Raw genomic sequence first — 24757 nt, 5'->3', positions numbered from 1 at the left:
TATACCTAAAAATTAAATACCAGCACTCACATATTTATGCATTATATACAATACATACAGTCATGGACTTTTAGATGTTAGACCGACTAGTTTGCTAGACAACGAGTAAAGAAAACTTTCTTTAGACTATAATGGTAAAAATAAAATAAATGATAAAAAAATGAAAACATGACGATTTTTTAACTTTTTTATCTGAGCTTACAACGATAATTTAAAAAATATGTTTTGTAGATTCCGTTAACTTGTATGCATACTGAAAATTTCATTGAAATCGGTCAACGTTGCAATGAGCTACAAACGTATAAAGATGATCACATAAGGGCGAAATTTCCTGGCAAGGTCGAAAATCTGTGACTTTCACCCTTAAGCTCTCTTCTGGAAACGTTTGTAGCTCATTGCAACGTTGACCGATTTCGATGAAATTTTCAGTATGCATATAAGTTAATGAAATCTACAAAACACATTTTTTATATTATCGTTATAGGTTCGGATAAAAAAGTTGAAAAAAATCATCATGTTTTCCTTTCTTTTTTATCATTCCACTCAATTGTAGTCTAAAGAAAGTTTTGTTTACTCGTTGTCTAGCAAACTAGTCGGTTAACATCTAAAAAAAAATTAAAGTTATTGGGACCAATTTTAAAAAAGTTATGCGATTTTTAACAGTGCCCACTTAATATTGTCCTCGACTTTTACACATCCTGTACCAAGTTAAGAGTTACAAGCTGTTTTCTCATAATCTAATGAAGATATCGACTTCATTTCTTTAAATTGAATAGTTAAGGGGGGCCAATATTTTAGTATGCATTAAATTGTTTTGGGGTAACTTTTTAGGGGGGAGGGGGCTGCTCCAAAATATTTTTTAAAATGGGAACTAATACCTTTCATCAAACTGAATAGCAGTTACTTAAACCATTTTTTTTATTGTGCATAGTTACAGAATGCGATTTGGAAGCCATAAAAAATTCGATTAGTAGGTATATTATTGTTATCAATAATTCACATATTATACAAATTTAGATAATTTTCTTAGTCTCAACTCTATTTCATTCTATTTTTTCTATGATTATTGTTATATATTTCTTCATGTTGAAGAAGGGTCAAAGTGTTTTTTGAATAAAGCATATACTTTGGTTTTATTACTTTAAAATAATTCTGTGTTTAGTATATGCAAATACATGAAGAAGTTCTTAAATAGTAAAGAGCAACATAAATTAACGCATTCATGTAGTTTTACATTTGGTATTTCATGAAGACATTGCTTTTAACGGCGCGACACTTACTGCATACCAACACGGCGGCGCCCTTTTTTGACCTTTCAAAAAGGCTGAAAATCGCACATCTTTACACACGCATAACTTTTGAACTAGTGATCTCCTAGGGTTGAAACTTTGATTTTCGGTATTTTCTCGCAAAAATGTACAGGATTACATAAAAAGGGTTAAAAATTTCTTGTTTCCTGAGGTTAAGTTTAACTCTTTGAATAATTCAATATCTCTTGAAAATTAAGCATATGTATGCATTCTTATTCAATTGTACAGTGGAGGAAGAAAACTTTTATTACTATTGGTTTCTGAAATGACACAATTTTTATGTACATATCTAATAGTGAATTTGATATTTTTCGTGAGGAAACTCACTGGGAATAGAGAGTATAGAGACACTATATTGCAGAGAATTTATCAATTGCTGTAAAAATATTACACATCGTGGCAGAACTTCAAATTTAGCTTTGTGTAAACAGAAAAAACAAAAAGTTTAAGAATAATTTTGTGAAATCTTCCATTTTATTCAAATACAATGCACATGCGTATTTACATTGATTTGATTTTCAAATCTAGCCTAATAGGGAGAATATAAATTCCTTTAAAACCGAGGGAGTTAAGAAGATTATTCATTATTTGATAGATGTATTTACTTTATTAGAAGTTTCTACAATTAATAAAGTCAATGTCATTAGAGACTCGGGAAATTTAATCAAGGTATCAAAGCTCAATCATAAGGAAATGTTTAATGAATGAAAACAAAATATAAACTAAAACTAATTTGTCAACACATTGGTAAGTGTCAGTAAGGTTTTATTATATTTTTGGTATGAAAAGTAAGATTTATTATCTTTTCGTTATTATTTCAAAATATAGTTAAATATATTAATATACTTCGATGTCTAAATGTTTGTTTTGTACTCCCTCTATCCCATAATAATACTATTATTATGGGGCACTATTCTTTGATGAAGTGCCGAACGTAGAAAAGGAGAGCGAAGCTCGAGAACTTCTTTATTTTTCACTATTGTTTTATGGGACATTCGCCAACACATTCGTGGCATTTTTCTGATTAAAATGAAACCAAATATGATATGATTCCGATGATATTTACTTGTGTAATGAACGATTAAAGTTTTGGACGCAAAGAAGGACAGCGTATGGGAAAGAAAAAGACGTGGAGAGTCGGAACGTTCGGGAAAGATGAAAGACTGGCGTGAGCTCAGGCCTTTAAATCAAAACTTAAACTTTTTTATTATGAATTATTTTTTTTTGAGACTCACCAATACATCTGTTGAATTTTTCTGATTAAAATGATACCAAACACGATACAATTCGGAATTAAAAAGTTTAAGTTTTAATTTAAAGGCCTAAGCTCACGCCAGTCTTTCATCTTTCCTTAACGCTTCGACTTTCCGCGTCTCTTTCTTTCTCATACGCTGTCCTTTGCGTCTGAAACTTTAATCGTTCATTACATAGTAAATATCATCGGAATTATATCATATATGATATCATATTCATTAGAAAAGTGCCACGAATATGTTGGTGCAAGTCCCATAAGAAAATAATGAGAAATAAAGAAGTTTTCTTATTCGATTAGTAGTGGCCTCCTCAGGATCTCACACCAATATACCCGACCCGTGTCACATTCACACTTCTCAGCGGCGGCGACTCTCGAGCTTCTTAGCCCCTCACGGGGTATAGCCGCGGTAGTAGGGATAATTCCTCGACTGCTAATTCAGAATTCTCCGCGGCATATATCCTGGATTCACTGTAATAGCAGTTGATGAATTTAATTTGTTCCATAATAAGCGTAGCAAAAGAAAATAAATATAGAACGCAACATTTATTATAAAAAAACTAGATTAAATTAAACAATAAATTAAAAATATTACTCCTTATTTTTGTGTTGAGTGTTAAATAATTTCTGGATTTTTCAGTAATTTCGTTACTGTATTTTAAATTTGTAGGTAGGATGCCTTGGCTGCGAAGCTTTGCTTTCCCTATATGCGTGAGCTTAACATGACTGGAACTATCGTTCTTCAAACTCTCAAAAAAAAAGATGTGTCAAAATAAATGGCGGATGTCATAAAACATTGATTTTGATTGAAGGCTTCGCAATTTTGAGCTGCAACATAATTTACAGCTGCATTCGCAATTAATTCCCGTGTAAATATTCACTTGCTACTATTATTATGGGACAGGGGGAGTAATAGAAATTATATATAATATGCAATATGTATAGAAATATAGAAACTGAAATTGCAGATAATTAACGAAAGTTTGCACTATAAAAATAAGGTGATTTGAGAGCTGGCAACATAAAATTTATGCAATTTTAATCTTTATTAATTGTATCAAAAAATTGTATGAAAAGAGGGCTATTACAAATTTAATTTATTATCATCTTTGATAGATAATTACTACAGTGACATAAAGGCTATAGCCGGTTTTGGGGGTCAAATCGGCCCTGGAAGGGATTTTATTCCAATTTGCGCCATTCGATAGCCTACCAAAAAAGATACCTTTCAGCCAAGTTTTAGCCCTATAGCTCATCTGTAAGGGTAGTTATAGAGGAAAAACGAAAATCCAGTTTTTGGTCCATTTTCCCCATTTAATGACAATTTAAAATTCTGAAAAAAATCTGACACATTTCGGACACCAAACCACATACTTTGAGTCGTTTTCAGATTTTTCCGTTGTAAACTCTGGCTGCAAAAATCGAAAAACACGAAAAAAATCGAAAAAATGCAGATTTCATATGGAAATCTAAGAGTGACCCAATCAGAATTAATTTAGCAATAAGATATTGTCCTAAGTATTATGCTAAATTTTTTTCAAATTCCTGCGATTGGTGCGTCATAGTAGGAAAAAATAAAAACCACTTTTTTCGGCGTTTTTTCCGTGAAAAACTAAGTTATAATTATCGTAAAAATATAGTATGTAATATTAAACATCCCTAAGTTCAGAGAAACATCATGCATACTTTAAAAATTGCGTAGTACAAAATACGACAATTATACTATGCAGGGTATATCCCAATATTTCGAAGGTACTTTCAACGGCGCCGGTTGGTGCAGTAGCTATGGTCTCCAACTGCGGAACCGCTGAAGACTTTTTGGACCAGGTTCGGATCTCGACCCGGTCCAATTTTTTTTTTTCTTTAACCACATGTTTTTTCGATTTCTAACCGTATGATTGTTGTTATGCTGTTGTAAAAACATTTTTTAACTATGTTTAAACTATTTTTTAATAATTTTCCGGAAAAATATTTTTGGAGTACTTTCGGCCTTTAGTCATCTACGGGCTGTATTACTTATCTACTTAACATTTTTTTTACATGGAATAAGTGCATCGACTTGTCTATTAAATCTTTTATCTTTAGTCGGTACTTTAATAATAAATCTAGTGTTATATTGGGGTCGGGAGGTATTGTTGTATCTGTTTCTGTGAAGTAAAAATATTATTAGGGATATTATGAAAACGATGTTTATGCATCGGAAAACTATAACCATTGTTGTCTGGAAAAATTCCTGATGAAGGACATTTTCGATGCAGGACTTCGGGCATTTAACTGAAACAATCGAGCCGTGGACATTGCTTTATTGAGGTATTCCAATAGTCTTTGCTGTTTTTTATTATATCTTTTACAAGCAACGAGCAGCTGTCGCAGAAAAACGCCGTTTAAAAACATCTTCCACCGATATTTTTGATTTTCCGGAAATGACAGAAGACGATTTGAAGATACTTTTCACGGGATCATACCAATTATCTCAAGCTGTTTCGTATTTGGCCGAGATAATGGATGAACACGATAATAAAATTAATGTCCGTTATTTAATAGAAAATAATAATATTGTAAAATTCGAAGTAAAATCGCGACATATCAACCGCAAAACGTAAAAATGCTACATCGATTATATACCAAACACAACTGGTCATTCCGGTATTAAACGGTATTGTTGTGAATGTGCCAATAGTAATCGCACTATTGGATGTTGCTCACATGTAGCTCTATCATTTAATGTTTATTTTATGCTCGATACGACACAGACATAGTTCGGCCAGCAGAGTTGCTCACCAGAATTTTCAATAACGACCAAATAACACCGACAATTGACGAAGATAGCGACGAAGACTGAAAACGCCATGCATGATTCCACTGCATACCAATCCACCTATAATTATTACAGATTATTCCTAATAATTCTTCATGTATATATTTTCTGTCACGAAAATAATCAATCCCTTATTCCATGTAAAAAAATGTTAAGTAGATAAGCACTAAAAGTTACAGTAACTAGTTACTTATTCCATGTAAAAAATGTTAAGTAGATAAGTAATGCAACCCATAGATGACTAAAGGCTGAAAGTACTCCAAAAATATTTTTCTGGAAAATTATTAAAAAATAGTTTAAACATAGTTAAAAAATGTTTTTACAATAGCGTAACAACAATCATACGGTTAGAAATCGTAAAAACATCTGATTAAAGAGAAAAAAAAATTGGCCCGGGGCGGAATTCGAAGCTGGTCCAAAAAGTCTTCAGCGGTTCCGCAGTCGGAGACCATAGCTACTGCACCAACCGGCGCCGTTGAAAGTACCTTCGAAATATTGGGATATACCCTGCATAGTATAATTGTCGTATTTTGTACTACGCAATTTTTAAAGTATGCATGATGTTTCTCTGAACTTAGGGATGTTTAATATTACATACTATATTTTTACGATAATTATAACTTAGTTTTTCACGGAAAAAACGCCGAAAAAAGTGGTTTTTATTTTTTCCTACTATGACGCACCAAACGCAGGAATTTGAAAAAAATTGAGCATAATACTTAGGACAATATCTTATTGCTAAATTAATTCTGATTGGGTCACTCTTCGATTTCCATATGAAATCTGCATTTTTTCGATTTTTTTCGTGTTTTTCGAGTTTTACAGCCAGAGTTTGCAACGGAAAAATCTGAAAACGACTCAAAGTATGTGGTTTGGTGTCCGAAATGTGACAGATACGTCTAAAACTTGGCTGAAAGGTATATTTTTTGGTAGGCTATCCAATGGCGCAGATTGGAATAAAATCCCTTCCGGGGCCGATTTGGCCCCCAAAGCCGGTATAGCCTTTGCTAAATAATTTCTCATGTACTTATGCATCCTTAGAATCTTAATAATTTTAAATGAAAAATATTAAAACCCGTCATTTTGACGGGTCCTGTAAACCTTGTGTTAATAAAGAAAAATAATGAAAACATTTTCTACTGCATGTAGGCGTAAATTCTGCATAATGTATAATTTACGACTGAACTAATATCATCATCAAAGTAAAGCTTAACATGTAGAAATATCTTAAGAGACGGAGATAATGCTCAAAGAAAAAAAAAAAGAAAAATATTTTAAGGTTTACGTGTGTCATCCGATTCAACTCTTCCTTTTTGGTGAATGTTCCTGTTGTGTAAATTTCGAATAATTTTTTTTGTTTATTCAAGAGAAGATCTTTATATGATGGTACATGGTGGAACAATCATTTCAACTGATACGATCTCTGGCTTCTTTTCTTTTCTACTACAACCTTTTCTGAATTTTCTTCTTTCTTCTCCGTCTTCTGATTAACAACAGTATTTTCAGTATTGTTGTTGGCATCTATTCTTTTTATATTTTTATTGCCTCTTTTAAACTTTGCCGCGTCCAGTATCTGTGATGTACTCAAGTGTATCCATTCATTTAAGGGTAAGTCATCGTATTCGTCATCAGTTTTTTTTAAGTTGAATATCTCTATTTATCTTTAAGCCTGCAATTTTTATTTTCGTCTGCGAGGACAAACTTTCTTTAGATTTTTTAGCTTCTTCCCGTTTTCTTTTCCATTTTTTTTACATATGAAAATATGAATGATTTGCACAAGTAGGTAAATAAATAGTACAACGATTATCTCTGTAATTAACATTGCAATCATTGGCACCTTATTATCCTATAGTGATTGTCCTCTTCAACGTACAATGATTGGCAGTGTCAAGAATTGATAAGAAGACTTCTTTCAACGAATTAAAGTCATATTTCTAACTTGTTTTACCAAAGCTTTTTTACCGTTCTAGTCGCATGTCTGCTTTCAGCCACCACAGTAAAGAACCATATCGATCCGTTATTATATTAAGTTGACAAGCTTCGGAGATACGTAGAATTCTAGATAATATCTTACAAATTGTATTTAAGTGTAATTAGGCATTTTCGCTTCTTAACCCTTTCCTTACCACGGATGAGATATCTCGCTACCACTATGTCGCGTGTACGACGCCATGGACGAGATATCTCGCGTTGCAATTTCTGTTTCGTGCTGCTATGGACGAGATATCTCGCGTATCTTTTCTCTGGTGCATCTTATATTACGGACTTCACCTGACGATTTTAGATACAAACACCAGTTTTTGTACGCTGAGTAATAACTGAAATTAGAAATTAAACCAAACGCAGAAAGTCGCACTAAATATATCGAATCAGTGACATTGTACTGTAAATACCGAAGGATAGATACAAAACATATTCGTTCATAGCAGCACGAAATAGAAATTGCGACGCGAGATATCTCGTCTATGATAACGAAAGGGTTAAAATATTTTAAAAATAACCGCGAACTACCGTGACCCTTACTACGATTTTTCGAATGTGAAAAAAAAAGTCCAAAACTCTATATCTAGTAATTGGCATAGGTGCAAATTAATTAAACTTGCATACAAATAAATGAACCATTCGTTGGCACTTGAAAATCTGAAGTTATGTTTGATAAACAGTAAGAAGTAAAGGTTAAACAGGCTATTTGATTGGTAATTAATCATATACGCTCTTATTAAATCTGTAGTACAATCCGAAATTAAGTTATAAAGCGATAAAGCGTTACTTAATCGTAACGAAAATTTTAATAAAACACTATTTACACTGCACTGTGGTCATCCGTTGGTCTTACTGGATGTCTTCCAGGATTACTAACAGTCATATGTGGAACTCTGTTATGAAAACTTACAACGTTGTTTTGAAATATACATAAGAAGCAATAAAAAATTATTTTCTATACCAGGAATTCTTAATATTAGCAGTTTAAATCAAAAGTACCAATAACTACTGCAGTGCCAGCAATAGTACAGTTTACCCTATTAACGAAAAACACGAACCAATCATTGGTAGTCGTTGAGTCGAGAACAAGAAAAGGAGCAGAAATTAATTTACCTCGTTGGAATCGTATTTTCTGCAGGCGTGGTAGTTGTGCTGGTTATTTTCAGGTAGAACTAAAGTCATATTCGTATACATCACATTAGAACGTATAGAACGACATTAACTGTAATAATTACTCAACAATTATTTTATACGTAGGTGTACATGTCCTTTCTGCTGCGAAATTCTTCCACACTCACAATTATTGTTCACATTTGCCAATACATAGATATGTATTAATAACAATTAGAATATCACTTGCATCGGAGTACAAATCACAGCAAACAGGTAATGTGATCACTAGACTGCGGATTTGATGCATTTATAACGAAAATGAGTAGGTGCATTTTGAAACAGTAGAGACGTTAAAATGATTTAAGAACACCAATGCATTTTTTTTCAAGTTACTAAAATCAGAGACCAAATATAAAAGTTATTTTTACAATTTTTCCGAAAAAATCCTGATTTTAAAAAATTTTAATTTGTATTCAAGTGGAAGTCAGGTGTTAGTAAATATTCCATACATTTTTTGCAAAATGACGTGATTAAAAGATTTTACGATTTATCTGTTATGGTTATAAACAACCATTGTGAATGATAAAAATTTTTTCTGATCATTAAACCTATTGTCGATGACGAAATTTATTTTTAGTTACGAATAACAGTTATTGACTACAAGAATAGTTTTCGGTTCCGAGTAATCATTATCGCTGATGAGAATTATTTTTTGGTCACCGTTAGCCGTTATCGTTGACTCGGTTTTGTTTTAGCTACGACGTAACCAATATCGACGGCGGACTTTTATTTTGGTTACGAGAAATATCGATGTTGGAACTTTCATTTCGGTTACTTTCAATCATCGCATATTTTTTTAAATAATATTGTTAATAATTACTATCTACGCACGATGTAAAATTAATTGTAGAATTTATGTACTTTTAAGGAGGCTGTCTCGTGTAAATAGGTAAAAAAAAAATCGTTTTGTTTTATTGCATTTGTTAAAAGTATAGTACCATATAGAAATTCATTAAAATGACAAAGTTATGACGAGTCTAGGAAAACATTTTTCTAGAAACATACTTTTTTCACATGGCGTAGATAAAACCTCAAAAACTGCAAGGCCGATTGATCTAAAATTTTAACAGACTACTCTACATTACCAGTCGCTATAGCCGGTACAGGAATAATATTGTTACATTGAATTTTTCATACTCTTTTGGTACACTTTAAACATTCAAACAATACAATGTGTCCTTTAAACATTCGCCATTTTGCCAATTTTCAAGATAAGTTATTTTTTTGGTAGGGGCGATAGCGATAACAATACTGATTAAGAATCATCTTGATTTTTTCGTTTTAATCCACTCTGAGATTTGGAATCGTCTACGCCAGCACGATACGATTTTTAAACGTGTATTTATTTGGGCTAGACAGAACCAAGAAAGAAGTAATTAAAACTATATGCAAAATTGTCCTGTATGACTAAAGGGTAGCTAAATCAATTGCAAAAAAGAATTTAAACGTAGGACGTACCATAACCTTGAAAAAATTTATGAAAATCGATCAATTCTTTAGCGGTTACATACTTGTGACAGCTCCCTTAAAATTATATAAATTCTACAATTAATTTTACATCGTGCGTAGATACTAATTATTAATAATACTTTAAAAAATATATGACGATAAAAAGTTAACCTTAACAAAAGTAACGGCATCAATATTTCTCGTAATAAAAATAAAGTCCCGCCGTCGATATTGGTTACGCCGTAACTATAATAAAAGTCCGCCGTCAAAACAAAACCGAGTCATCGATTGACCAAAAGATAATTCTCATCAGAATAATGGTTACTCCTAATCGAAAACCAAAAATGAATTCTCGTAATCAAAAATGAATTCCGTCATCGATAATAGTTATTAATGATCAGAAAAAATTTTAGTCATTCAAATGGTTATTTTTAACCTAAGACATTTAAAGAATAATTTTAACATTTATTCCACAACTTTTAATATTTTGGTTATAACAGGTAGGGTCCCTGATTAAAATGATTAAAGTAAGGATCAAATATCTATTCGTCTCCTGTCCCTCATCTTTCTGGAAATACGTGCAAATTGTCAAATGCAGAAGAGTCTTCGTTAGGGCCTTTCGTACATTATTGCAACCGTATAGGTTTCAGGTATAGAACTCGGAATAGCACTATGACAGTAATTGTATTCTTTTCCTTCAGTTTCTACATTTTCTGTCTTCGTCCGCAGTACGCCTGCAATAAAATGCGAAAGGGCCTAACGGAGTGGAAGTTAATTAGTAAAGAAATGGTTGGAAAGTTGGAAGGGATAAAAGATGAGGGACAGGAGACGGATAGATATTTGATCCTTACTTTAATCATTTTAACAATTTGAAAAAAATACATTGGTGTTTTTACATCATTTTAATCTCTTTACTGTTTTAAAATGCACCTTACTCATTTTCGTTATAAATGCATCAAATCCGCAGTCTAGTGATCACATTACCTGATTGCTGTGATTTGTACTCCGATGCAAGTGATATTGTAATTGTTATTAGTACATAACGTATCGCAAACTTACGTATGTACGTACGTTTGTTATTGGCAAATGTGAACAATAATTGTGAGTGTGGAAGAATTTTGCAGCAGGAAGGACACGTACACCTACGTATAAAATAATTGTTGAGTAATTATTACAGTTAATGTCGTTTTATACGTTCTAATGTGGTGTATAAGAATATGACTTTAGTTCTACCTGAAAATAACCAGCGCAACTACCACGCCTGCAGAAAATACGATCGCAATGAGTTCAAATCAATTTCTGCTCCTTTTCGTGTTGTCGACTCAACGGCAGCGCGACGCTGACACTACGCTTCGCGGGGCCTGTCGCCAAGTGGGCATCATCCGCGCTCTGATTGGTTCGTGTTTTTCGTTAATAACTCGCAAACAAATCGCGTCAACACGAAATTACGAAGGAAAATGGTCTTTAGAACCGCTTTAGGAATCATCCCTTTAAGGATTCTCACTGCTTTTTGAGACACCCTGTATAATGCGTAGTGTAAGAATAATTTGCGAAGAATTTCATACGTTAAAACCGGTCACTTGTTATAACAATATATTGTATACATATACCTGTTATAAGACTAATTGGACTTGTTTATATGATAAAATAAAATGGAGAACATTAAATGCATGATTTATTTTATATTTCTAACTAATTGTAATTTAATGTATGACTTCTCCCCTTTTTTCAGATTAAAGAACTTGTCCTTGACAATTGTCGAAGTACATATATTGTAGGTTTAACAGATGAATTCGCTGCTTTAGAATCTTTAAGTCTTATCAATGTGGGTCTCACCAGTTTAAAGGGATTTCCAAAATTGTCAAGTCTCAGGAAGGTACGTTAAGACATTAATAAATTTTAAAGGAGTATAATGTACTTTTGTACTTTGTACTTTACTAAATAAGGATTTATATTTCCCTTTTATTAATATAATAGAGATTTTTTAAAAATAACATGGAAAAAATAATGAAACTAAACGTACATTAGTAAAATTTACTCTTATTTATATTTCATGCAGCTGGAACTGAGTGACAATAGAATTTCTGGAGGTTTAAATCTTCTTCAATCGAGTCCAAAATTAACCCATCTTAACCTCAGCGGTAACAAGATCAAAGATCTTGACACACTTCAACCTTTAGTAAGTTTGACATTTACAATTTATTCCCAAACATTTTATGCTACTTGTAGAAATGGTAATAATTACATTTTGTTTGCAGAAAGAATTTAAAAACTTGAAAAACCTTGATCTCTTTAACAATGAAGTAACAAACTTGGATAATTATAGAGAGAAAGTTTTTAGTCTTATTCCTAGTCTTCGATACCTTGATGGGTATGTATCTATTACTATTATTTAAAAGAAAAGCATCCTCTTCATAATGTTATTGATATTAGGATAATGTATTGTTTTGCTTATAACAGATTTGACATACATGATCGTGAAGCAGATGACACTGAAGGAGAGGATGATGAAGTAAATGGAAATGAAGATGGCGATGGAGATGCCAATGAAGAAGATAGCGAGGAAGGTAATTACGTAATTAGAAGGTTAAATGTTTCTCTTGTGGAAAATGATTGGGGCATTATTTGAATGGTGTAAATCAGAGGTGACAAACTTCTTTTCCACCGCGGGCCGCATGAGCTGCTCTCCCACTTTGGCGATTCCTCCACCAAGGAAAATATGCATCTATGCATCTTTCTTTAGCACCTTAATGGAGGAATCAGCAGACAGAAGAAGCACACCACCTCCGATCAAAGAGATCGATATGGTTGGGATTGCTCTCCTACATCGCTGTGGAGCAAGGAAGTAGGGACTCGCGGACCGTAGGTTTGTCACCTCTGGCGTAGACTGTAGAAGAAGAAACAACATAAATGACTTTTTTCTCTAGGGTCATTTTTGCAAAATTTCCAAGATTATTATTATTTTTTATTTCATGAATTGTAGCATATTTGTTGCTATTGTATCTTGCAGGAGGTATTATTATACAACATATTAAAACTTGATTGAATTGTAACCTTGATATATTTTGGACTATTAAAAACGTGATAATCTTGATAAAAAAATTTGGAGAAATATAACAATTCGTGATTATAATTGATGTGTTAGACGTTAGACGTTAGATAATGTATCTCTGCTGATGTATACCTTTTACACTTAAAACATTTATGCCCGATACACACTGTCGGTCCGTTCACGGTCCACGCACACTCTACTCACGTCCCGAATGTTTGTACTACTGCATATTGTTTGCCCGTCGTACCGCACAGTGGAACGAGTAAGGGAAATAATTGGACATGGCAATTTCTTCCTAACAGTTTGGACATTCATTGTAAAACTTTGCGCATTTTTCAATCATGTTAAATAGAATAACTCGAATAAAAAATAATGCAACTCCCAAGGCTTTCTACACACATCTAAGGGCATTCCAGTCTTTTCTCATACATACTGTACTGAAATTATTAGATACAACTTACTAACTAAAAAACTAAACATAAACTTACTAAATATAAAAATAAAAACAAAATAATACGAATTTAAAAATTAATTACTTACAGTAAGGAACAAAACTGATTACACACTATTTGAAACAGCATAACTTTTTCCAGATTAGTCCAAATAACTGTAGCGTTTTTGAGAAGTTAGAAGGATTAGTTTATTAGACGAGATGTAAAAAATTTTTGACAAAAATTTGAATTGTTCGGAATCGTGAAAGAAATAGTAAAAGTTGGTTTTTTCAGCTTTTTTTATCTGAGCCCATATTGAAAATTTAAAGAATGTGTTTAATTCGCCCGAATAAATTATATCCATACTGAAAATTTCACCGATATTGGTTACTTCGTTTACGAGTTATAAACGATTAAAAGCGCGATTTTAAGTCGAAAATCGTGAACAATGGCAATTTCCCACTTTTAATCGTTTGTAACTGGTAAACGAAGTAACCAATATCTATTTATTCGGGCGAATCAAACACATTCTTTAAATTTTCAATACGGGCTCAGATAAAAAATCTGAAAAAACCAACGTTTACTATTTCTTTCACGATTCCGAACAATTCAAATTTTTGTCAAAAATATTTTACATCTCATCTAATAAACTAATCCTTCTAACTTCTCAAAAACACTAAAGTTATTTGGACTAATTTGAAAAAAGTTATGCTGTTTCAAATAGTGTGTAATCAGTTTTGCTCCTTACTGTATATACTTATGTCCATTAGAGTTTCTTCTTCGACATTTTCGTCGATATCTGTCACGCCTAAAAGTTCAATTGCTTCTAGATGTAAATGTTCTTTCATAGTTTTCACTAATTGAGGTCGGAGACTTACGAGATACTCGTTTACTCGGGTAAACCACGATATACTCCGGTAAGCCACGAGATACTTCGGTAAATGAAAATTACTGGAGTACCCGAGTATTTCATGAGATAGTGGGCCACAGAGTACTCGATTATCTCATGAGATAGTACTCGGTTCTGTCTCGAGATAATATGAATATTACTCGAGTCTTCCTGGGCCTGTCAGGTAACCAATTATTAGATAATATGTAATTTTTTAATCATTGCCTTAATTTTGTCATTTACCACAAATAGAATTTTAGTGCACTTTCATTTCATCAAATCGGACTTTAATTTCCGATTTTTTTCTTATGAAGAATTCTCATGGTTTATTCTTGAAATAGTATTTTGTACCAAGATAGCGTTTCAAAAAAGCGGGCTTCATAATTTGGTTTGAAAGAACTTCGAGGCAAATAATGCGCTGAGGTAAAGGTTCACTTCCTTTTTCCATCACGTTGTATCCATATTTAATATATTCCTCGTCGTATTTTCTAATCACTTTACGTTTTTTAAAAATAAAGTGAATTCTCATTGTATGACGGTGTCAACCTTACAATTAGAAGTGGAAAAACTCACACCATCGCGGTGAGTGGTCGAATCTCGAGAGCCGTCGCGGCCACAACATTGTCGGCTATATCGGTGTGAGACCAGAAGACCACTACTAACCCCATTACAAAACTTATTTATTTTTCGTTATTTTTTTATGAAACTTTTACCAACATATTCGTGGCAATTTTAATAATTCCGATGATATTTACGTGTGTAATGAACGATGGAAGTCTTTCAATAACAATTACATTAACGGAAAATTAGTGTAAATGTGATCCGAATTATACCGCGTTTGGTATCATTTTAATCAGAATAATGCCACAAATATATTGATGAAAGTCTCATAAAAAAGTAATTAATAATAAAGAAGTTAAATTTTTCATTTAAAGGCCTGCGCTCACGCGGGCTTTGATCTGTGCCGGCGGCCGCGACTCTTCGCGGCTCTTTCCTTCGCATACGCTGTCCTTCTCTGTGTTCGAAACTTTTATCGCTTGTTACACAAGTAAATATCATCGGAATTATATCATATTTGGTTTCATTTTAATCAGAAAAATGCCACGAATATGTTGGTAAATGTTTCATAAAAAAATGAGGAAAAATAAAGAAGTTTTGTAATTGGATTAGTAGTGGTCTTCTGGGCTCACACCGATATAGCCGACAATGTGTGGCGCACTCGTCGGCGACGACGGCTCTCGAGCTTCGCTGTCCGCTTCTCCGTGCGACATTGTATCGGAGACGGACATTTTCACAGTCTTCTTGTCACTAGCGCTTAGTGGTCATATGTTTCTTATGAATTTCAAACGGTACGACTCTTAGGTTTCCAGCGTGCCCTTGTGTATTTCAAATGCGACGCTCGGCGAGAACCTCCGATTTCGTATTCGTGTCATTAAAAAGAACGGCGGGACTGACATACAACGAGAATTCAAGCGCGTATAATTCCATAACGTTATTTCCGAGCGCTTCAAGTACCTACAACTCGAAACTTCAAACTGTTGTATCTCATCATGGAAGTGTCTGACAAAAAAATGTTTCAGATAAAATTGACTTGTTTTTTCCGGTAGAATCTAAATTTGTAACATTTTATAGGGGGTTCCATTTAAAATTACAAAGGTACCTCCCCTCCCCCGTTAAAAGGGAAGGGAGGCCACTTCACGTTTATGTAGTCAGAAAGGCCCTTCAGTTCCATGCAATTTAAGACTAAGAACTTTAAAATCGATGGCATAGTTTTCGAGATATTGAGCTGTTCAGAGTTAAGTGGGCCACCCTGTAGAGTAAGTCTTTTTGTAAGCGACGTTATTAAAGCAGTTTTAAACCTTTTGGTTTCTGTCCCATCTATGTCATTGATTTTTAAATGGTTACAAATGATACTCTGAAATGATAATGATACTCTCTAATTCGAAGGATTTGAATACTGTCAAAATGTCAACAGTAACCAACAGTATTGTGACATATCTGATTTCAACGCAATATTGAACTTTGAAACCGGAAAGCTGCTAGGAGGTTGTATAATGACGTGGACAAATCCAATGCGAAATTGGGGTGCCACTGGGTTGGCGAAATTTCTGTTTGGACTATGGTATGTCACAAACGAACCTGATGCGAAATCAGGGAGTCGCTAGGATAGTTAGTACGCCTCACAACTAGTACAATTTAATTGATACAATCCGGGTGGTAAGATTGTATCTTGTGGGAATGCTTAATTAATAAATTGGGATATTGGACAATAATTGATGGTTTTAGATGTTACACGTTTTATCAAACAACACGAATATATTCTGATGTAAATGTGTATTGCAAGCGTTCGTGTCGCGATTGAATTGAATGTAAAGTGTACGATAAGAGTATTGTTACCTAAGCTACACGGCGTTGTCGCACTGGCAATGTGGGGTTTACGAGTAATTGTTGAATGCCAAATAGAATTATTACTGATATAGCGGAATCTATAAGGTTAATTTGATTCGAAGGAGACTTTAGCCTGATCTCACTAGAATTGACTCTTACGAATGTGACAAGACGGGACTCTACACATGACTGCACAATTACTAACAGAAGAAAGTGAAAATGCAAGGATTTATATACCCTTGAAATGAATGGGGTAATCTGTTCATTATCTGAGGTCACATAGGGTCATACTCTAGTTTTTGTCGTTTCCAATTAAATCGGGTCAAAGTTCGATCTTTGTTAAAACGGTTAAACGAAAGGTTATTTAGGGTGCTTCCTACCAAAGACGATCTCGACCAGATTTCAGTGAGAAAGTTGAACGGAATCTGTTCTCCATACGTAACTCTATTATCCTAAAGTCGCTTGTCCATATAATATAATAGTAAGAGCTCGATCTGGTTGGACAACTGTGGATCAATTTTTGTTGTTTTAAGCGTAATTGATCTTGTTTTTCACTTAAAGGGATTGCAGCTAACAAGGGAACATATTCAGATGCGAAAATCGGATTTTGATGAAATTTATGGGAGCTTATAGTTCTTTGAAAAATATTTTACACGTGTTTTTTTATCGGCTACCATCCACTTTGAAGGGGTGAAAACAGCACTGAAAGATGGGGGTCAAAACCATATTTTTTGAGATATCTCGGAAACGATAGGACGAAAAAATTTTAATTTTTTTTTAATTATGCGTTTTTCAATGGGAAATGTAGTCGCGCAAGAAAATTTTAACAAAAGTATTTTGGTTAACGCGTTAAGTGCCCAGCCCGATTTTACTTGCCGTTCCGTTCAGGCCATAGTTAAGTCCGTAAGGATCGGCGAGGCCTGAACGGAAAGTTTAGCGCCGGTCATTAGGGACATGCGTGGCGTTTAACGTTTTAAACAATATATTAAAAATTTGATTTTTTTGTAGTTTCCCTTATTTATTGTTAGTTCATTTTAATGTAAACTTGGGTGTGTGATCTTTGATCCAAAATAGGGGATACATGTGTCAGGATTTTCTTTTTTTGCCATTTAACAATAATTATGCATAGTGGAAGGTAGTCTTGCACGTGGCGTGCGTACGAAGGAATTCTGGCTTGTTTCATCGAAATATAAGCATTTAGTATAAACGTGTATAGTATTTTAAACAATACCACTGGGTTATGTGTCGTTTATTGTTTTATTAGTAGCTAAAGAAGGTGGCGCAGGTAGCAGCGGGAAATACTTCAGTCAACCACGTTCTAAATAATTCTTTCGTTAGTTTACCCGATGTGGAAGCTTCAATGTGGACATTAGGTGCCGTGAACACACTTCTTCGTACACGAGGTCCTAACTGCCCTTTGACTTCTTTCAAAACAATATACAATGGCGATAGCAACTGTCCATCAGCTGAAATTGTGGGCTGGATAGTGTAGCTGTGAGTTGTTGACGATATGGATTGGGCAAGAGCACCCGTTTTTTTTTCACCTTTGTGTGAAAGTGTTCGACCAGAGTGCAATTCCCACTAACCCACTTTGAACACTATTGAAAATATTGCTTGCGCCATAATTTTCAAAATACCCTTTCACATGACACACAAAATCTTCTGCTGCTGCGGTCAAATCTGTTAAATGGTTACTATGATGGCGGGTAACGAGTTTTGTCGTTTTTCTTGATACATACTATATTATAGTTCTCTTGAAACTTCCACAACCAAAAGGACGATGCTTGAAATTCTGATAAATTTTCGTTCATTGCCCACCGTCTCAAATCTATGTCGTGTACCAACATTTTATTATTTCTTGCTACAATAAATTTTTGAAGTATAGCATGTGCAATTGCTTTAAGTTTATCGTAACGACATCCGCCTTTATTAATTTGTTCTTCCCATCTGTATAAATCTGATTGTCTCTTCAATTTCTTGTATTTGTTTTTTACAGTTTGGAAGTTTAGTTGCCTTTTTCTTCCACTCTTCCAAAAATCTACAGTTTTCTTCTTATATTCTAAATCAATGTCTACATATTCCATTTCTTCTGGACTCTCGTCCGGAGAACTTGAAGACGACGGTTTCGATGTTGACGCTGATTCCAAATCTTCTTCGTCTTCGGGAACATTAAATGAAGTCGGTTCGTCTGTTAGGTCATCGAATATCAATTGTTGTTGCGTTTCGAAATTCATGTACCCTGCTTCTCTGTACCTATCAATCAGATCTATAATAATGTGTGCCAGTTCAATTTCCTTCCCATTCGTGGGTGTTCCCTCGTTATTATTACTGTTATATGTTTCCATCAAAATGTTTATAACGTTCGTCGGATTGACCTTCATGTTTATAAAAACGAATCTAACAAGAAAAATAAACAATCAGCAAAAGTAAAATTAATATAATTATCGGATGTTTTTTTGATTATCGTCAGAAATTATTTGTTTTATGTGGCACTGTTTTAAAAATCCGAAAGAAGTAGCCTTAACTTCTTAATATCCACGTTGCTTTACAAACCGTAATGCAGAAAGACTAATAGCACATGTAGCAAAGTGCCCATATTTATACATTCTTAAGACTGATTTACGTTTCCCCCTCTCTCACCCTAACAACCAATAGAAATGTTTGAAAATATTCGTATCCTTCTGATATGCTGTATATACACACTACATGTAAATACAAACCGAAACAAAGGAATAACATTTTTTTCATTTGACGCCTCGTTTTCGAGAAAATTGAATTTAAAGATCCGTCGGGTTCGTGTCCTTTACTATATGTAGAAAGTAGAATTGGCTGGACATGATCATACACGTCAGACGATGAATATCGAATAGTATGCGTATTCGCTGCGTTTTCAAACTGGATTTTCTCGAAAACAAAGCTTCGGATAAAAAAATTCTATTCTATATTTTTTTCTTATTTTCTCATAAGGTATCGCCTCTTGCCCGCTTGTACATGTTATTCAGCCGCACCCTGTATAACCGAAGTAAAACTGATGTGCGGCATTTTCCATCAGCTCTTTTTAGAGCTACCATAAACGACGAGGGAAATTCCAGCATAGAGGATTCACAGTTTAAAATGGCTGCAGGTATATTTTGACCGATGGCCCAACGACTGCAGAAATTCACAGGCGAATTGGCAATAAAAGTCGGTAGCCTTACTCCGCCGCGGTAATTAGCACCGCGTCAAGCTGCTACCTGCGCCACCTTCTTTAGCTACTAATAAAACAATAAACGACACATAACCCAGTGGTATTGTTCAAAATACTATACGCGTTTATACTAAATGCTTATATTTCGATGAAACAAGCCAGAATTCCTTCCTACGCACGCTAGGTGCAAGACTATCTTCCATTATGCATAATTATTGTTAAATGGCAAAAAAAAAAGAAAATCCTGACACATGTATCCCCTATTTTGGATCAAAGATCACACACCCAAGTTTACATTAAAATGAACTAACAATAAATAAGAGAAACTGCAAAAAGTCAAATTTTTAATATATTGTTTAAACAAAAAACTTTTGTTAAAATTTTCTTGCGCGACTACATTTCCCATTGAAAAACACACAATTAAAAAAAAATTCAAATTTTTTCGACCTCTGGTTTCCGAGGTATCTCAAAAAATACGGTTTTGACCCCCAACTTTGAGGGCTGTTTTCACCCCTTCAAAGTGGATGGTTGCCGATAAAAAAAACACGTGTCACATATTTTTCAAAGAACTATAAGCTCCCATAAGTTTCATAAAAATCGGATTTTCGCATCTGAATATGTTCCCTTGTAAGTTAAAGAGGTTGAAGAATTGTACAATATTGTTTCCTTTTGTATTACTTCCGTGGTGTCGTGTCGGTCCCAATGTTGGGTCACGACTGGGTTTACGGTGAATGAATGTAAAGTCAAACTACGGAGAACAAGTTTTCTTGATTGTTTTTTTTTAAGAAAACAATTCTGGTTTATTGTAGTCGAATAGTGATCTTTGAAAATTGTGTATGATTGGTTTAGGCGATTGAATTTCATTGGTTGGAAGGTGTGTTTGAAAGATGGTGGAAATAGAAGAAAATTCGGAAGCGTAGGAGGAAGTACATTTGGTTGTAGTCGGCTATGGCTATTGTTACGTCCCAGACAGGACTAGTTATGAACTTTAGAGGGAGATAGAACGCAGTAGTGAACCTACCTGCATACATCGGCTATGGTTCGGGAAATTGAGGATTGTTTAAATAAATTTTTACCCTTATTTTCGAGAAAAACTAAAATTATTGATTTATTTTAAAAGTGATTCTGAATCAGCCATTACAAAATTGATTTTACAGATATTATTCGAGATGTTTAAGCGCAAATGCAAAAGTGCAAAGTACAAATAATGAGAATAATAACAACAATAATAATACTAATATTACCGTTAGCTATGCAAAATCTTCTTGAACAAAATACTACGTTTTGAACACTACGAACACTACGTTTAACTCGCGAAATGATTTTTGGAAAAAGAACTAGTGTTGAGGAGCTGGCGGCCGGGCCCCCCTTTTATAGGCTGGCCAGTCCATTGTTTTTCAAAGATGCTGGCTCAAGAGTCTTTACCTTGCATCTTTTTATCTTCTTGTTGTCTCCTGACTAGTTAACTCTATGCTGACAGGATCCTTTTACTATGAAATCGGCGTCTTTTTCTTATAATTTGACATCTTTCCTGTTGGTTCTCAGGGTGTAAACCGAGCTTTATCTGCGTGTCTTCGCAGAAAGATAAGTTAAAGTCTTGTCCTTGTCTGTCCATTGTTTTCCGCGCTAATTTACTGCGTAGTCAAAGTCTTTAAATACATCTGACGGGTGGTTCAAAACGAGATTTAGTTGTATCTAGCGGGTGATCCATAGTAGTGGTTTCTGCAGTTATAATATTGTTGAAACGCATTCCGCGGACAACCCCGCGGACCTCGTGTTTCGTTTCAACAGTTAAGAAATAATTTCGCAGGTACTTCCTTATTATTTCTTTACCAATGTTTTAATTTGAATGGACCTTGGTTTCTTGAATTTGGAATTTATAAAATATGAATCCTCGGGATTGATATTCCCTTATGACTCCTGTGAATGATTGATGTTTACATATATAATGTTTCTTAAAAATTATGATGCTTATTTTAATACTTAATTTCTATATCTTCCTTCTCGCGTAACATCATCGAATTTTCATAGCAATTCCTTTATCTGATTAATTATTCATTGGCAGTACTTAGTACACTAACTTAGTACACTAACGGTGTACAAGGTTCAATGTGTGTCTATCAGCTGCGTTTCCTTCGGTAATCTTCAATCTCTAAATAACGGTTCGTTTCCTATTTTTTGGACGTGCTTTTCGTGGTTTATGACATTCACGATCGTTAGGTTGCCAGTAGGTAGTTTAACTGACTTTGTGGTCGCGTGCTTGTCCCTTCAGATGGAGGATTTTTGACGGAACATCGAAAGCATCGGAGCATCTTTTATACGTAATTGGCGAAAGTTCTGACAATCGGTCAAGTCGGAATTAGCTCAAATTTTTGACTCAAAAATTTTTTTTATCATTTTCTTGTTATTTTTTACCATACCAACATAACAACATAACATTTTGTACTGTATCGGCATTTCCGTACCAACGACGCGATCACATTGATTGGTTTGTTACAAAAACATGTTGAAGTTGGTACGGAAACGCCAGTAAAGTACAAAATGTTATGTTGGTAGGGTAGAAAATGACAATAAAATGATAAAAATGTTTGTCAAGTCGCCAAAAATCCTTTTGGGAAACATATTTTTAGTACGAAATGAGGCTATGTGCAAAATTTGAGCTCAGTCCGGTTTGACCGATTTTCGGAACTTCAGTCACATAATTGTATATTGTGTGCGGCATATAGCGATATCGTCAGTTTTCCGAAAGATTTACCGCCATACACATATTAGGCGCATTATTATGGAATACAGCAATTACTTCACCATTAATATTCCAATCTTCCTGAATCATATTAACCACTTCGTTCTCACGGACGTGTTATCACGCGACGTCGATACCGTTCGTATAAGGTCACAGACGTGTTATGACGCGCCGCCGATACTGTTCGTACAGATCACAGACGCGTTATCACGCGACGCAATGCCGTTCGTACGATACTACACACGACATATCTCGCGTTTTTCTTTATTAGATTAAGTGCTTTATTCGAAAAATTATTAGTTCTGAGAACGGTATAGTTAAATAAAAATATTGATTTCAGGATATTTTACATTTATTGTTTCTGTGTGTGATATAATTCGAAACATGGAACTACACATAACGCAACATCACAATTTTCACAATAGTATCTTGTTTTTTTGCGGATACATTTTATTTTGCACCATACACAACGCACACTTAAACACACGCACACTTAAACGAGAACTCACTGAAACGACATAGAAATAAGCGGTGTCCTCAGACGGAACAAAGACAAGCCCGCGTGTTTACACGTCCGTGGTACCGCGGAAGCGAAATTGCGTCGCATGATGACGCGTCTGTGATCTGTACGAACAGTATCGGCGGCGCGTCATAACACGTCTGTGACCTTATACGAACGGTATCGACGTCGCGTGATAACACGTCCATGAGAACGAAGTGGTTAATATATTCTGCGTTTCAGGGCACCATACTCTATATCCCCGAGTTCGGTTGCCATATCCGACAAATACGCATTCGACTGCTCTATTATCCAATTTTCCTCTGCCTTGTCTGGGTAACCATGCGTAAGCTAAGCATCCATATACTTTTAGGTGTTGCACACCAGGCTTACGTCGAGTCCATAAAGCCAATGGTATCTCGTTCTCAATCCCGCTATGACAAGTTCTATTTCTTATATATGCAGCAGTCGTTACCGCTTTAGCCCAGAATTCCTGTGGTAAGCACGCAGATCTTAACATGGACCTCGTCATATCCAAGAGCGTCCTGTTTATTCTTTCCGCGATACCGTTCATTTGGGGAGTTTCGACATTACTCCTCTCATGTTTAATACCTAAAGCTTTGAAGTATTCTTCTAGCTCCTTGTTGCAGAACTCTAAACCATTATCTGTTCTGAATCTCTTAATTTTTTTCCTTGTTCTCGTTCCACTTTAGCAATATATTCTTTTATATGATCTTTCGCTTCTCCCTTGGTTTTCATACATCTCACGACAGTCTTCCGTGAGTAATCATCCGTAAATATAATAAAATACTTGCTCCCACCTATGGAGCTCACCTGTAAGGGCCGCAAACGTCGGAATGAGTTAGTTCGAATACCTCTTTCGATTGGCGTTCCTTCAATCTTCTGCTAGGCATTTTTGTTGCCTTTCCTATGTGACATGAATCGCAGACGAATTTTATGTTCTTCGTATCATCTAGTCCTCTCACTTTATCCTCTTCAACCATCCTTCTAATAACGTCTTGATGTGTATGACAGAAGCGTTGATGCCATAGTTCATCCGTATTCAAATTCATTGTGTTCATTTCCACTGGTGCATGTACTTCGTTGTTGTTCACGTCTATTTCTGCCCTTACTATATATAGGTCGTTTGTTCTGTGAGTTACACAAACGATTCTATTATTCAGTGTATTTTTAATAATCACTTTCCCATTCTTGATTATCAATACTTTGTTTCTTCTTTCAATTTGTGACACTGACATTAAATTCTTGCGGATATTAGGTACATAATACACGTTATGCAGGATTATACCACTTTCTTCACCATTGACCAAGGTTTTTAAAGTTATGTTGCCGATACCTTTTGCCACTAGAGTTGCCCCAGTTTGTTTTCCAGGGTCAGCTGCTATATTAACCACTTCTGAATTCAATTCTCTAAAGTCTGTGAACCAATCTTTCCTTTGGCATACGTGGTGTGTGCAGCCACTGTCTAAGAGCCAACCTTCGCCCATATCAACATTATTCAATGACACTAAAAACGCGTCATAGTTCCTTTTAGGTTTTGCACCCGTATTTACGAACCTTGC

General features: G+C 34.6%; 1 protein-coding gene and 1 long non-coding RNA gene across 5 annotated transcripts in view; both read left to right on the top strand.

Moving 5' to 3' along the window:
- The window catches only part of LOC143356656 (uncharacterized), a 388872-nt gene that overhangs the window by 124032 nt on the left and 240083 nt on the right, over positions 1-24757 (top strand). The gene's annotated exons all lie outside the window — the stretch shown is intronic.
- Positions 1-24757, top strand: part of Mapmodulin (acidic leucine-rich nuclear phosphoprotein 32 mapmodulin) — a 132578-nt gene that overhangs the window by 7313 nt on the left and 100508 nt on the right. For 3 of the 4 annotated variants that reach the window (XR_013082705.1, XM_076792530.1, XM_076792529.1), the window contains exons 2-5: positions 11718-11861; positions 12045-12164; positions 12244-12356; positions 12446-12552. Coding sequence is in view for 3 of the 4 variants with exons in the window: in XM_076792530.1 (XP_076648645.1) it covers positions 11718-11861; positions 12045-12164; positions 12244-12356; positions 12446-12552 (484 nt within the window). In the remaining variant the exon portion in view is untranslated. Of the gene's footprint in view, positions 1-11717; positions 11862-12044; positions 12165-12243; positions 12357-12445; positions 12553-12628; positions 13594-24757 lie in introns of those variants that run through there. The other variant, XM_076792531.1, reaches the window with a different exon arrangement.

Source organism: Halictus rubicundus, chromosome 8 (assembly GCF_050948215.1).
Source record: "Halictus rubicundus isolate RS-2024b chromosome 8, iyHalRubi1_principal, whole genome shotgun sequence".
In the NCBI taxonomy this organism is placed as follows: domain Eukaryota; kingdom Metazoa; phylum Arthropoda; class Insecta; order Hymenoptera; family Halictidae; genus Halictus; species Halictus rubicundus.
Note: the sequence above shows the minus strand (reverse complement) of the source record. Positions and strands in the feature narration are given on the sequence as shown.